The 16715-nt window shown below is 34.6% G+C and overlaps 1 protein-coding gene across 1 annotated transcript in view; it reads right to left on the bottom strand.

The window, feature by feature from the left end:
- The window catches only part of LOC134229228 (vacuolar protein sorting-associated protein 16 homolog), a 124981-nt gene extending 122237 nt beyond the window's left edge, over positions 1–2744 (bottom strand). Inside the window, exon 1 of the mRNA XM_062710933.1 lies at positions 2658–2744. Within this exon, the coding sequence (XP_062566917.1) occupies positions 2658–2701 (44 nt within the window). The 5' untranslated portion in view covers positions 2702–2744. The remainder of the gene's footprint in view (positions 1–2657) is intronic.
- Positions 2745–16715: the final 13971 nt, after the last annotated feature.

Raw genomic sequence — 16715 nt, 5'->3', positions numbered from 1 at the left:
ACTATAATCCAGAAAATTCAGAGAAGAAATGTTCGAAAGCAAAAGATACACACAGTATATTGTCAGTCCATGCAGTTGTGGTGAGCAGACTTTTAACAAGATGCGAGTTTCTAGATTGTAACTCTCCTATGATAGAGGTGCAAAAAGTATTCATTTCAGCATGGAGGTGGGACAGGTTGTTTCTGTATACAAACGTGCATAAATAAGTGAACGATATTTATGGCTTTAAAAATTTATTAAATGTTATTGAAAGATAATAATGTTAAGCAGTGATGCATTTGATGATTTTATCAAGCTCAACTATGCATATTTACAAATCTACTTTCAATTATAATTGAAAGTAGATTTGTACTTGAAAATGAAAGAAACGTCATAGTTTTTATAAAAAGTAACCGATTTTCTTCATTGTACAAACATTTTCTAAAAAGTTAGTGTTTTTTTAAATTAAAATAAGGAAAAGAATCAATATGTCATTTAGATTGCTGACGTGCAATGATCAGATGCATGTGTACCGCATCTATTAGGGATCCATTTCTCTTCCCTCATTTGAAAAGTATCACATCCACTGATATTGTCTTTTTTGTTACGATTTTTTGCTTTAAAAATGATGCCTTTAATTTGGTTATTCTTGAGTTGTAGAGTGCATCCTGACAATCATGTAGTTATGATAAACCAGTATATCGATGATGCAAAGTATCCATTATCCAATATATAAATATCTGTCCCACCTGTCTGTTTACATGGCAACGAAACTCCCTTTCTCAACGAAAGAGCGCACCAAGGGAGATAATCTTGAAACTTGCATATTGAACACACCCAGTGAATCGTAAACATTAACAATAACAGAGCTCCTGCCCTGTTTACAAAAAAACTGTGTATGTTTCACGGGTGTGTTCAATTTGCTAAACTCTGTATGTACATAGCACTAAGCAAGCATGGAATGACGATACCTGTGAAAGGGTTTCGCTTTCGAACATTTCTATACTGAATAGTGAATATAGTTATTTTTCTGGATTAAAGTTTTAATATTTTTCAGTAATGCACAACAAGATTGCCACTTTTCCTAAGTATCAAGAATAAAATCAAAATTTGTGAAAGTGCAAGGATATGTCAATCAAACCCATCCAAAAATTTAAAGTTTTATAAATCAAGCAAATTTTTCTGTGAAACTTTGCCAGAATTCCTTTGCTATCCAATAACCTTTGCGCAAATAAATAAATGAATAATAACTTAAAGCATAATTAAAAGGCTTTCAGTTTGTAGAAATCTTTGAAAGAAACAAAAAATAACTCTGCAATATCTTCCGACAAAAATTGCACTAGGTCTATAGCTTCAACTAGATGCTCGGCTGTTTCGTAAACCCGGACGAGCTCTCGTGTGACGTCACAGTCTAGATGTCTTGTGCAACTTGACGTTTGAAGTGGCAAATCACCGTTTCAGGTGAATTTCTGAAGGTACAACTGCGCTCGTCCCAACAGTCACACCGTAAAACATATTTTATTTTTGTGTGAAATGCTATGACAATATATAAGTCGTGATATTATACAGAAAATATTAACTTCAAATCTGTGCCTATGCACCTGTAACAGTTACTACATATATTATTCAATTTTACAAATTTTTCCCCTTTATCATGCATATTTAATTCCCAAACGTTTAATTTTCTCTGTAATTGATCTAACATGAAACGTGAACCTTGAAAGTAATTATCTCTCTTTTTGCAAATAAAATCAAAAATCTAACAAATATGAACTCTTCAGACATCTTTTATGTACCATTTCAAAGTATTGATATAATTGCCATACTTTCTAAAATTTTGCACGGACAGTTTTTGTTGACCCATAAAAAATCGAAATTTTTTGTGTATCTGTGCATTCGCGCACTTTTTCTTTCTTTCATTAACTTCATTTTTCGTCAGAAATGTACAATGGAACTCGCGATATAATGAGAATCGAGTATACAGTGTACATTAAGACTCACGTTTATTTTCAACAATTCAAAAACCAGAATTAGAAAAAGAATCTTGATCAACAATCATAAGCATTTTTCTTCTTTCAATTAGTTCAATGTATTGCATTCCCATTACGTAGAACACTCAGTCACCAAAACCAGCAGGTGCTCGCCATGTTTTACTCTTAAGGTCAGACGACACGTTCCTCAAAAATATATAATTTTTCCTAAGAATTTGTCATTGAAGTGTAGGTACTTAAACAAGTTTCCTCACAAAAAATTAGGGTACCTTACCAGGCATTTGGCCAAGATACCATAGGGTCATATTTCTTATATAACCCATATGGGTAATCTTCTAAATTGCCTATAACACTATAAACACAATTTTTGGTGTCCCTATATTTAAAAACATTTTGAAAACAATGTAGAAATCAGAAAAGAATGACAAATATGAAAAAATTTTGATATAATACCAAGAGATACAAAACATATATTTGAGGAACGTGTCGTCTGACCTTAAATTTTTATAGAACAAAAAACGTCATGTGGCATGGATAGTCTCGTGCAGATTGACTGTGAAGAGGCGGGATCAATTATAGAAGTGTAAGCTGTGTTAACATCTGCGCTTGTCCCAACAGTTAGGCACGCCCAACAGTCGTCACAATATAAACAAATTTAAAAAGATATTTGAACATATAAATGCGTACTTATAATATACTTCTCCCAAAGGATTCCAGTCCGCTGTTGCCATTTCGTCTAATATATTTTGAAGTTCTCCTCCCTCCGGAAAGTAAAAATACTGTATGTCGATCCCGACAATTCTGTTCCTAAAAATCAGAGTCACGAAAGTACTGATAAGAATTTAATTTAGACGTTTAATGAGAATAGATATGGATTACCGCATCCCTAAGAATTGCTTGATTTTTCACTGTGCTCAGCTGATCTTTAAGAAAATCAAAGTACTGAACAGCTGCTGAATGGAGGTCAGGCGCGGATCCAGGAATTTTTTTCAAGGGGGGGGGTGTTCCACTCCAATGAAAAAAAAATCCAACCCAGAAATTTGTTGACAAGCAAAAAAAAAAAAGTTATCTCGCCAAAACTTAAAAAAAAAATTCGTTTTCGTTGGGGGGGGGGGGGGGGGGGGGGAGGTTAGTCGGTGACTTCCAAATCTTCTTCTGAAGTTACCTATCATGCCTATGATCGACTTTTCATACCAACTTAATCATATCCAAGTTTTTGAGGGGGGGGGTCTGCATTTTCTAGGGAGGTCAAAGGTAACTTTTTACTTGGTTTAGTACATAAATTGAATAACTCTGCAAATTCCGGGGGGGGGGGTCCATCCCAAAGTTACATGTAACTGGCATATAACATGTATAAATTAAGTTATTATATATGTGCAAGATCAACGAGAAACAAAAATAAAAACCATTGGAAAGCAAAAAGTGAGCAACATGACTAAAAGATTTTGTAACCCACAGATCTGTGCCAATAGTGAAGATATTTGTATGCCCCCGTAAACGAAGTTTCGGGGGTATATAGTTTTTGTCGTGTCCGTCCGTCTGTCTCTCTGTCTCTCTGTCTGTCTGTTTGACCGCAAAAACTTTAACCTTTCCTATAACTTTTGATTTAGTGGAGCTATGACATTCATATTTCACATGTGTATTCCTTGTGACAAGACCTTTCTTTGGATACCACCAAATTTGACCTTTTGACATTGACCTTGGAGTTTGACCCACTTTAACACAAAAATTTTGAACTTTTACTTTGGCCATATCTTTTGAACAATAGAAAAAAGGTCATTTGTACTTGACATATGTAATCTTTGTTAAAAGACCTTTCATTCGATACCAACAACCTTAACCTTTTGACCTTGACCTTGGAGATTCCCGTACATATGAAAAAAAACTTTAACCTTAGCTATTACTTTTGAACAATAAATACAAGGGCTATCATACTTCACATATTTAATTCATGTGAAAAGACCTTCCATTGGATACCAAGAACTTTGACCTTTTGACCTTGACCTGGGAGTTTGACCTACTTTAAAAAGATTTTACTTTTAAATATGCATTTAATTTTTAGCGATATTCAATTTTAGCGATGTCAGCACCCTCGCTAACAATGCCAAAATTAAATCCTCGCTAAAAATTCTACTTATACGGTATTAGAGATGTTTCTGAGTATGAATTGAATCCGAATCTGAAAATGAATCTGAATCGTGATGGATCTCGATCCCAATTTGAAAACTATAAGAACAAGATGTGTTTGTGAAACACTGGTGCCCCCGTATGGCAACATAGCAAAGAGTAAACTTTCCTTAAATGCAAATTTAATATATTGATACCAACAGCAGGGTATTCTCACTGGAAATACAATGGTGAAATATGAAAGTAGGCGAAGGTTAAAGTTTTTTTTCTTAAGTACAAAAATCTTCAAGGTCAAGGTAATTGGTATCCAATGAAAGGTCTTGCCACATAAAATATATATGTAAAGTATGGAAGCCCTAGCCCTAACCATTCAGAAGTTATGACCAAGGTTAAAAAATTTTAAAAGTAGGTCAAACTCCAAGATATAGGTCAAAGGTTTTGCTATCAAATAAAAGGTCTTGTCACAAGGATTCAATACGTAATATATGAAAGCACTAGCCCTTACCCTTTAAAAGTAATGGTCAAGGTTTGTTTTTAAAAGTACGTCAAACTCTAAGGTCAAGGTCAAAGGGTCAAGGTTCTTGCTATCCAAAAGAGGGTCTTTTTACAAGAATTACATAAGTGAAGTATGAGAGCACTAGTTTTTAGCTTTCAAAAGTTACAGCGAATGTTAAAGTTTTTGCACAAGCACAAAAATCTCCAAGGTCAGGGTCAAAAGGTCAAGGTAATTAGTATTTAACGAAAGGTCTTGCCACATATAATACATATGTAAAGTATGGAAGCCCTAGCTTTAACCGTTCAGAAGTTATGACCAAGGTTAAAAAAAAAATTTAAAAGAAGGTAAAACTCCAAGATCAAGGTCAAAGGGTCAAAGGTCTTGCTATCAAATAAAAGGTCTTGTCACAAGAATTTAAAAATATATAAAGTATGAAAGCACTAGCCATAACCCTTTAAAAGTTATGGTCAATGATTGCTTTTTAAAATTTTTAAATTAGATCAAACTCCAATGTCAAGGTCAAAGGGTCAAAGTTCTTGGTATCCAATGAAGGGTCTTTTCGCAAGATACCAAGAACTTTGACCTTTTGACCTTGACCTTGGAAATTTTTTGCACTCGTGAAATAACTTTAAAGTTGGCTATTACTTTTGAATGGTAAGTGCTAGGGCTTTCATACTTCACGTAAGTAATTCTTGTGAAAAGTCCATTTATTGGATACCAAGAACATTGACCCTTTGACCTTGACCTTGGAGTTTGATCTAATTTAAAAATACAACCTTGACCATAATTTTGAAGAGTTAGGACTAGGGCTTTCATACTTCGCAAATCTAATCCTTGTGACAAGACCTTTCATTTGATATCAAAAACCTTGACCCACTGACCTTGACCTTAGAGTTTGACCTACTTTTTACAAGATTTAACTTTGGCCATAACTTTTGAACAGTAGGGGCTAGAGCTTTCATATTTCACATATGCAATCCTTGTAACAAAACCTTCCATTGGATATCAAGAACTTTGACCTTGGCCTTGGAGTTTGACCTACTTTTTACAAACTTTAACCTTGGCCATAACTTTTAAACGGTAAGGGCAAGCGCTTTCATACTTCCCATATGTAATCTCTGAGACAAGGCCTTTCTTTAGAAACCAACAACCTTGACCCCGGAGTTTATCCTATCTTTAAAAATGTTAATCTTGGTCATAACCCTTGAACAGGTGGTGCTTGTGTTTTATATTCACATTTGTATTTCTTGTGAAAAGGCCTTACTTTAGGTATCAACATATTTGATCTGCATTTGAGAAAGCTTAACCTTCACTATTTTGCCATACGGGGGCATCAGTGTTTCATAAACACATTTTGTTTACTTGTATGATGAAGCCCTAGTTTTAACCGTTCAGAAGTTATGACCAAGGTTAAAAAAAATTAAAAGAAAGTCAAACTCCAAGGTCAAGGTCCGTGGGTCAATGGTCTTGCTATCACATGAAAGGTCTTGTCACAAGGATTAAATATATAAATTATGAAAGCACTAGCTATAACCCTTTAAAAGTTATGGTCGAGGTTTGCTTTTAAAAGTAGGTCAAACTCCAAGGTCAAGGTCAAAGGCTCAAAGTTCTTGGTATCCAATGAAGAGTCTTTTCACAAGGATTACATATGTGAAGTATGAAAGCCCTATCTCTTACCGTTCAAAAGTTATGACCAAGGTTAAAGTTTTTTCACAAGTACAGAAATCTCCAAGGTCAAGGTCAAAAGCTCTTTCAACAAAGATTACATATGTGAAGTATAAATGTCCTGGTATCTACTGTTCAAAAGATATAGCCAAAGTAAATGTTCGAAATTTTTGTGTAAAAGTGGGTCAAACTCCAAAGTCAAGGTCAAATTTGGTGGTACCCAAAGAAAGATCTTGTCACAAGAAATACACATGTGAAATATGAAAGTCATAGCTCCACTAAATCAAAAGTTATGGGCAAGGTTAAAGTTTTTGCGGACAAACAGACAGTCAGACAGACAGACGGACACGACAAAAACTATATACCCCCGAAACTTCGTTTACGGGGGCATAGAAATATCAAAATAAGAATTTTTCTAAATTATACAATGAATAATGATAGTATAAGGTATTTGATATTTTTCTGTGATTTACGAATTATTTTTTTCACTTGTGTGACGACAGAGGAATTTACGGATTTTAATTTGAAAAGTTTTTGAGCCTTATCCCCCTTCTGGATTTACCTGTTCAGATTTTGGTCATTTGGTTAAGACGAACAAATCAAATTATATAGACTGAAAAAGAGAACAGGAACCCATTTAACTCAATGGAAAATTAAAGAACAGGTACCCATTCAACTCAATGGAAAATTAAACCTGCTCGTAAAGTATTATTATTTCATATTCAGCTATTTACGTGATCGTTCCTCGCGAAAAGCATATTATATGCTCTTTTTTTCTTTAAATCTGTTTAAATATTTATATATGTGTCGCTTTATATTTTTATAGGTAATTGAAAATTATGTCGGATAAATAACTTGTTCAGTAACCATATGACCGCTGCATACCAATAATTTTCTCTGCAAATTTTCTGCGATTTCCATTGTACATATATCTAAGAGTTATTAGTACAAACTTTTTCTTTCATTTCTCTGAAACTCCCTTTGATTGGTGAAGAATGTAGCTTGTAAATATTGGAAGTAAAACTTAACTTGTCTCACACATCTCAGTGATTTAAACCTTGTATCCTCCTGATTTCACCTTCTTACTATATTTAATACGATTCTTTCGAGAGACGAATTTCTAGTTACATGTACATGTAGGTGAACAATATTCTTAAATTTAATACAAAATTTATGTTTTATTTCGTATGTATTGAATAAACATTTATTACTACAAGTAGTAAGTAATGTATATTCAATACGGAATGGGACACAACTGAACCAAAGATAAAATACTTAATGAGCCAAAAAGGTCTTTAGACTTCATAAGTGAGGACCATAACCATAATGTTGATCTGAATACATTATGAAATACATGTTTATAATGGCAAAGTTAAGGGGAGTGGTTTGATACTGGCCTCCACTTCTTCTCACTTAAATACATTTTAAATACACACTCCCAAGCCCCTGACAAAAATAAATCAAACTGGCATACTTCATAAATTCTTTTTTTTTTTTTACATCATTGTTACATGTAATATATACAAACATAATATCCATTTACGATTTGTATGTCATGGACTTGTTACTTAAAGGGTATGGTGGTGGTGGTGGTGGGGGGGGCACAAACATTTTTATTTTTTCGTGCAGGATATAGTTTGATATACCACAGGGGAAAATCAGAGATCTTATTCCCGTTAATAATATGTGTTAATTTCCAATCGGGATCGAGGTTCCTCAGATTCGTTTCATATTCATTTCAGATTCGGATTCGTTTCATATTCAGAAACCAATCTCTCACCAGAGGGCGCGCTGTGTTGGAGCGGAGCGTAAAAACGCCGTCTGGTGAGAGATTGATTCAGAAACATCTATAATGAGATGTTTCTGAATATGAATCGAATTCGAATCTGAAACAAATCTGAGTCAGTGGGATCTCGATCCCGATTTGAAAACTGAGAAAAATATATGAAAAAGGAAAATTTCCTAATTATGCAATTAAAAATGTCATCTAACAATAAAGGGAAACTTGTTGATGTCAGATGTTTATATTTTTGTCACTGTGATTGATATTGTTATAAAAAGGACAAGTCAAATTCTATAGACTGAATATCAGAACAGATACCCTTTCAATTTACAGGAAAACCTTTTTCAACAACCCCATGGCCATTTTCTCGGAGCCCAAATATTTGTCAAAAGTTTTCGGCCATTGACATTGATATATACAAGTTTCTAGTTTGAACGCTTCCTTTCATTTCTCGAAAATTTTCCTTGATCGGCGTAGCTTGTTAAAATGAATAATTAAAAGTTTAAGTTGTCTCCTACATCGCAAAGTTTTTTGCCTGCCTCCTCCTGTCTTCATTGAGAAATTGAACACATTTAATACATTTAATACATTTAGTATGTACTATGAATTATCTGTAGGATGCAACTACAGTATCGAGGTGGGAGCAACTGAACAAAAAATTCTTAACGAGCCTAAAAGTCTACAAAGTTTGTTTATTAGGGACAAACTGTAATTATGATCGGATTATATTGTGACGTTTTTGTATTCCATTGTGACGGCAGTCGAGGGTACTGTGACGTGTTTGAGTCGAAACTCCTCTCATACCATTGAATGAAATTTGATGAAACTTTCACAGAATCTTTAATATGTTGACGGTGCGATCGTTATGGCGAGCTCAGATATTTATTTTTTTATGGTCTAATTTAGATCGGGCTCGTCAAACTACACGTGACATTTGGTGCGTCTAGACTCAATCGGCAATCCTCGGCTGACTCCGCTACGCTCCATTCAAACGTTATGTGCGAGGTACGAGTCATCCGAGGAACTCCGAGTGGTCTAGACTCTGACGTCACATGACGTCGTATGTAAGTTACATTTCCAAAAAGAAGCCATTCCCGTTTTACAAAAGGACTTACGACTTAAGACCAAGTATAATTATTCACATAACTTTTTAATTAACATTATATCGAAAATTATTTTAAACATTTTAAAAAGAATGTGGTAAGATATTTTTACACAGACAATTTCAAAGAGAATTATTAATTTTGCAAAATTTTACAATAATCTGAAGTTTCTGGTCTTAGTCGTAAGTTCTTTTGTAAAACGGTCCCCAGAACAGTGCTGAAAGTAAATGAAGAACGTTTCGTTAACTATTTATCTTCAATATTTATCCATTAAATCGGGACATGTTTACTTTTAGTTAAATGAACTTTTGCTGCTATTCTCGCGAGAACGTACTTTAACAAGTGATGCATTGTGGGTCCAAATTACTGCATCAAAAAATTCTATCGAATGAATGTGCAGTAGTCCGAATTTTCTCTTCGCACAGGCGGAGCTTTAAGAGCTCGCAGTGACGAGCGACACTCGCTGCGCTCGCTATTACATATTGCCATTGTGCACCTCCTATTTTACTTTTTGATCCGACATATATTTTGGGTTTCCCGTAGCAAAACATGGACACTGCCATTTTATACATATGGGAAGCGGTGGGGGGGGGGGGGTATCATTTAGTGAGCTCATTGCTCACAGTATCTCTAGTTATCACTGCGTTCGATGCGTTTTCTCGACCTGCAGTTGTGTACATCCAAACGGTTTTTGCTGTACATGAATATATTCCGTGTTAGTGCTTTTTCTATATTGCATCAAATGCATTCAAAAATAATTTACTTCTCAGCATACTAGTTATAGTTTTTGTTGGACTTTTAAAACATGTTATTAATCATGTCAGTTAATGGATTTCTAAAAATTATGCTATCGGAGATGTGTACATGTCGACAACCAGGCTAGAAAATTATTCAAGTGAAACAAATGTACCAGGCTTTATATAGCAGGTACAGGTGGACAAATTTTTTTTAAAATATGGCGGAATCGAAGAAATATGGCGGACAATGGCGTACAGGAATGTAGTAAGTCGTACAAAGATGAAAAACGATGCCTTTTTAAGAGTTCATGTCAGCTTTAATCCGGTAAATACAGAAAAATAAATTTGTAAACTCAGGGTCAAACCCAATCTAGGGTGTCTGATACGATGCTCTCCTCATACATCCTTGGCCTATGATGTTAAATAAAAGTTGGGACTTTTTTCTCTGTGTTTTCTCTGTGATTGGAGTGGATCGATATCGATCGACCAATCAGCAATTGTTTTTTAAACGACGATATCTGCGTTTTGGATATATTTTGACTGGATCTTTACTCTTGAAAATGAAAAACGCAAGAAAATAACGATCACATGCCATTCTATAAATAAATTTGGTTTCATCCAGTATCTTAAGTTGTGTGATAAATATGATTATGATTCTTTATCACTAGAGGCCTATTCAACAGAGCGAGCACTTGTGAACATTTCTATTGGAAGTATAAGTACACTGTATATGTTGGTAAACTTTTCCCGAGTACCATGAGATTTCGTGCCGAGCGAAGCGAGGGACCAAATCGGACGTACAGACGGACGGACATACCGATTTAATACTATATACCCTCCCACTTTTCAAGCGGGCGGTATAAATATATCTAACAAAGAAATAAGCGATTCCTTCTTACATAGAATAAATTAAGCAACTATATTTTGACATATGTGGTAAAAATATATACAGGCCTAACTGGTACATGTATATAAGTATTTAATACAAAAAAATGTATGTAGAGGATCTGCTGAAATGCACTGATCAAAGCACATATTTTTTTAAAGCTTTAGTAAAATACAGAAAATTAAACATGTTAAAAACGCACGAATGGCAGTTCAGTTACAGAAATTTTCAGAAAATGAAAAAAAAAAATGCGTATTAATACTATAAAAATAACGATCAACGGATTGGCACACCTAGCATTTACCGAAATTTTCAGTAAATAACAAATGTGTTATACATGCATATGTTATTATAAGTGCATTACGTTTGTATTTACTTTTTTTTTTAATTCATCGACAATATCGGGAAAATTGAAAGGCATACCAACTCATAATAGCTTACTATGATAAACTTTATTCAATTCTTTATTCCCCATGAGTTGACAACTTATCGGGATATCACGAAATGTTATTATAAACATATTAAATTAACTAAAATCATGCATGTACAGTGTAGAATCGGGGGGTGGGGTGGTTGGGGTGGTGGTAAAATTTCTTCTTCATTAATAGACTGGTTACCCCCTTTTTGCAGTATTGTCAAATCGTGGTAATTTGCAGCTGGTTATTTATGGATAAAATTTGGTTGTTTAAATACCCCTCCCTCCCCCCTACACAAACACATTTCCGAAATTGATTTTTGAGTTTGGAAAATGTTCCTTATTTTTATTTTGCTTGTCAAACTATCTTAGAAAAAATGGGTCTGGGGGATGGATGGGGCTAAAACCGTTATGACATTGATATCATGTTGTAAATTTTGTATTTACTGCCACCCGGTAAATTCAAAATTTACAACTGACATGACATTGAGGTAAAATTCCTACTTTACATTTTTGTGAGCCATCCAACTCTTTTTCAATAGTATCTCTTTAATACAAGATGTGTTTGTGAAACAGTGATGCCCCCGTATGGCAACATAGCAAAGATTAAACTTTTCTTAAATACAAATTTAATATATTGGTACCAACAGTAGGGTATTCTCACTGGAAATACAATTGTGAAATATGAAAGTAGGCCGAGGTAATGGTTAAATTTTTTTCATAAGTACGGAAATCTTCAAGGTCAAGGTCATTGGTATCCAATGATAGGTCTTACCCAAAAAAATATATATGTAAAGTATGGAAGCCCTAGCTCTAATCGTTTAGGAGTTATGGCCAAGGTTAAAAATTTTAAAAAGTAGGTCAAACTCCAAGGTCAAAGGTCTTGGTCTTGTCACAAGGATTAAATATGTAAAGTAAAAACACTAGCCCTAACCCTTTAAAAGTTATGGTAATTGTTTACTTTTTAAAAGTAGGTCAAACTCCAAGGTCAAGGTCAAAGGCTCAAAGTTCTTGGTATCCAATGAGGGTCTTCTTACAAGGATTACATATGTGAAGTATGAAAGCCCTATCCCTTATTGTTCAAAAGTTATGGCCAAGGTTAAAGTTTTCTCATAAGTACAGAAATCTCCAAGGTCAATGTCAAAAGGTCAAGGTAATTGGTATCCAATGAAAGGTCTTGCAATATAAAACACATGTGTAAAGTATGGAAGTCCTAGCCCTAACCGTTCAGAAATTATGGCTAAGGTTAAAAAAAATTAAATTAGGCCAAACTCCAAGGTCAAAGGGTCAGAGGTCTTGATATGAAATGAAAGGTCTTATCACAAGGATTAAATATGTAAAGTATGAAAGCACTAGCTCTAACTCTTTAAAAGTTATGGTCAAGGTTTGCTTTATAACATTTAAATGGAAAAGTAAAAGAAGGTCAAACTCCAAGGACAAGGTCAAAGAGTCAAAGTTCTTGGTATCCAATGAAGGGTCTTTTCACAAGAAATACATATGTGAAGTATGAAAGCCCTATCCATTACCGTTCAAAAGTTATGGGCAAGGATAAAGTTTTCTCATAAGTACAGAAATCTCCAAGGTCAAGGTCAAAAGGTCAAGGTAATTGGTATCCAATGAAAGGACTTTCAACAAAGAATATATATATGTGAAGTATAAATGTCCTGGTGTCTACTGTTCAAAAGATTTGACTAAAGTAAATGTTTGAAATTTTTGTGTAAAAGTGGGTCAAACTCCAAGGTCAAAAAATCAAATTTGGTGATACCCAAAGAAAGATCTTGTCACAAGAAATACACATGTGAAATCTGAAAGTCATAGCTCCACTAAATCAAAAGTTATAGGCAAAGTTAAAGTTTTTGCGGACAAACAGACAAACAGAGAGACAGAGAGGCAGACAAACGGACGGACACGACAAAAACTATATACCCCCGAAACTTCGTTTACGGGGGCATAAAAACCCGTGCCCCATATCAGACAGCCCTCGGGCAGATATGGCGCCACTCGGGCTGGTATGACATAAGATATGGATTTTAGTATGTAATATTCTCTTTATATTTGTATTATATTATATATAGGCCTACTGTTTATTACATATTTAGTGATAATAAATACAGGATTTTTGCATATGCGATATGCCTGCATGACGTCACAATAGCCGTATCAGCCCTGCGGGGCTGTATACGGATCAATACCACACCCCTAGTAAATAAAACCTCAAAAAAAACAGTACATGTACTTGAGATCATACACATATTTGGGGGGGGGTACATATTCTCTTAATTTTAACATTTTAAATGTAAGGATAATCTAATTTACAAATAAAAGATTATTTTCAAATTACTAGAGGTACTGTGAGCAATGAGCTCACTAAATGATCCCCCTCATGCCTCCCATATGAATATAATGGCAGTGTCCATGTTTTGTTGTGGGAAATCCAAAATATGTGTCAGATCAAAAAGTAAAATAGGAGGTCACATATGTAATAACGATTCTGTGAAAGTTTCATCAAATTTCATTCAGTGGTATGAGAGGAGTTGCGGAAAAGAGATGGGTACCCCAAAGCGAACAGATGGAAGGACAGACGGACGTACAGCTAGACGGACGGACGGACGGACGGACGGACGGACATACGGATTACTATATACCCTCCCACTTTTCAAGTTACGGGATCGGGCACATTTGAAATACCCGGTTTGGTTTGTATGAGACAATAGACTATACATGTACGAAGTCCATGCATGATTATTTACTTATTTTCTTCTCAACTTAATGTTTACTGTATTTTATTACTAAGTATGTAACATACCTAGCTATTCCGTAACACATCCCGTATCAGCCCTCGACCAATATCAGCACTCGGGCCTTCGGCCCTCTGGCAGATATTGGTGTCTCGGGCTAATACAGGATGTGATATGGAAAAGGGTATGTATTATTCTCTATTTTATTACATTTTTACCAGTGAAATACTGTAATTTATTCATTGAATAAAAATTATATATCCTGTCACATGCAGTGTGAAAGGATATCAAAATGATATCTTGTCACACTGTAACAAATATCAAAAGTGCGGTAAAACTCGCGAATATGTTGATAAATCCATGTTTGCACTTAGCTTTGACGTCTCAACAACTCAACTATGACGTCATGTAGCCTATGACTGTATTACAAAAAGACAGTGGCAAAGGAAAATTAAAAAATGTTAAATGTAATAAACAGAAAATACAATGTTTTTGTAGTTGAATATAGAATTTATTTCGCTCATGAGACAGGATTTTTTGATATTTTCACTCGTGCTTCGCACTCGTGAAAATATCAACAACAACAACAACAACAAAAAAAAATAAATAAATCCTGTCCCATTCGTGAAATAAATTCCATATTTAACTACAAAACATTGAATATCCTCTATTTATTATAAAGCTAATAAATAGTCTCCAATAAAATAATACCAAAAATCTAGAAATGTTAGCGTTCAATATCTTGACGTTTTATTGAACGCTGAGTTTGCAATCGGCAATCCTCGGCTGACTCCGCTACGCTCCATTCAAACCTCGGATGTAATAGGTAAAGTAATACGCATCAATTTTTTAGTCGATACATTTCTCCGCCGGGAACTGCGATGTCACTCATTTCATATTTCGCTCTGCCTAAAGTTTTTCGACTCTTTATTTGTGTAATTCCTCATGTAATTACAGCCGTATATATGTTAGTATTCTTTGAAACCAAGAACGCAGTGTTGGGCGTACAAAAAAGTAACTCGGAATACAAAGTTTTACATTTGAATGAAATTCAAATAAGATCACATGACTGACTCAGCAAGGTGGTATAACACCTTTGACGTCCGAGGTCATGTGCGAGGTACGAGCCATCCGAGGAACTCTTGAGTGCTGAGTTTGTATTACGTATACGAGTATTCCCGAAGCATTCCGAATACGAGCGTTCAATATCGAACGTCCCGTTGTAACCATAAACAAGAATAGATATGGGTTACCCCATATCCAAAGATATTTAACTTTTAGATTTAATTTGTTTAAAAGTGTTTAATGACTTTTTTGAAAATAAAACTGCGCTGTCTAGTTATAGAACTTGTGTAAATTTCGTGAGTCCGTAGCATTACGGTCACACAGTCTCCTAATAAACAGTACACATACCTGTGTCCGCAAGTCCAGTTAGCCTTGGTCTATGCAATGGAGTTGTCAAACGGACTCCCGCGAACAGATACGATGGCAGACAGAACTTTTTTTCATAATTAGATCACATGAATACAAATTCTGATTAATAAAAATTAAATGATTGTCAGTTTAGAAATCCCCGGCCCAGTTCGGGTTTTGTTACACAATTTATAGGTACTCTCCCTATGTGTACTTTGTCTACACACGTGCAGGAATCTGCTCAGGGATTGAAAATTCCGTCATTTAATATATTACACACATAGAATGATTTTTTTTCTCTAAGAGGAAACTATATGATGATTAACGAACAATTAACATGATTTTACTACAGTTGTTGATATAGTATAATCAATTCATCGGTGAAAAAATATCAACCGAAGAATGACCTATAGATATTCTCTGTTATCAAACATGTTAAAAAAAGCTGAGGAGGGAGGAGGGAGCGAGCGTAGGAATATTAACATTTTTTATTTGCATTTAGGGGGGAAAGTGATCTTTGGAGGAAAAATTTACATTAATTTCAAGTTTCTTTTACGTATGACATACACAACATTATTCTTATCATGAACAATTATGTTGTATCTACTTATTAATGATTGAACTATTTTCGTCGGAACAATTTGTGTGAGTCGCCGCTGACTACAGTAATATATCTAGAACAGATAGTAAGCTCTGATCGAGAATATACTAAAAAGTCGTTTGGTCAAATGCTAAGAGTCAAATTAAAGAAAGGAAGTGGCATCCAGGTAAGATTTGTTTAATTTTTACACAAAAATGAAATTATTAATAAAATTTAGTACGTATAAGACCCAATAAAACCTAAATAAGCAAATCATACCGCGGTAGGGTCATCGGAATGACTTACAGGACAGGCGTTAATTTGAAATCCGATACTAAAAAATCATTGGTTTGAGTTGTTTTAGTTGGAATAGTTAAATTATAAATTATGAGGAAATGTTTTAGCTATATTATAAAGGATTTTTTGAACTTATCGTTGGCTGTACAAATGCACTCGCAAGCTCGTGCATTTATACAGCCAACTTGTGCCAATATTCACAAATAGGGCCTGTAAGTTCAATAACCCTATAATGGTATTTCATTTGCGACGTGTCTAGCTACTTTAAAGTACTTTCATTACTTTGATTTTGTACATCGGAATATATCACGTGACTGGTCAGTATAACTGTTCGTAAAAATGCGTAACGGAAGAGTTCATTATTGCGCATATTGTGTTGTCTTTGTGTGAATTGAGAAAACTCAAAACTTGTTAAAGGAATTTTTTATACTTTGAGTTGTGCACATTTTTTGTTAAAAAAAGAAAAAGAGAAATATTTAATTCCTAGGTTAGAATAGAGAGATTT

The sequence above is a fragment of the Saccostrea cucullata genome, unplaced genomic scaffold, assembly GCF_032062105.1.
Source record: "Saccostrea cucullata isolate Sc308-1 unplaced genomic scaffold, CSIRO_AGI_Scuc_v1 ctg526, whole genome shotgun sequence".
NCBI classification, from domain to species: Eukaryota; Metazoa; Mollusca; class Bivalvia; order Ostreida; family Ostreidae; genus Saccostrea; species Saccostrea cuccullata.
The sequence above is the reverse complement of the archived record's forward strand: the minus strand, read 5'-3'. Positions and strand labels throughout refer to the sequence as shown.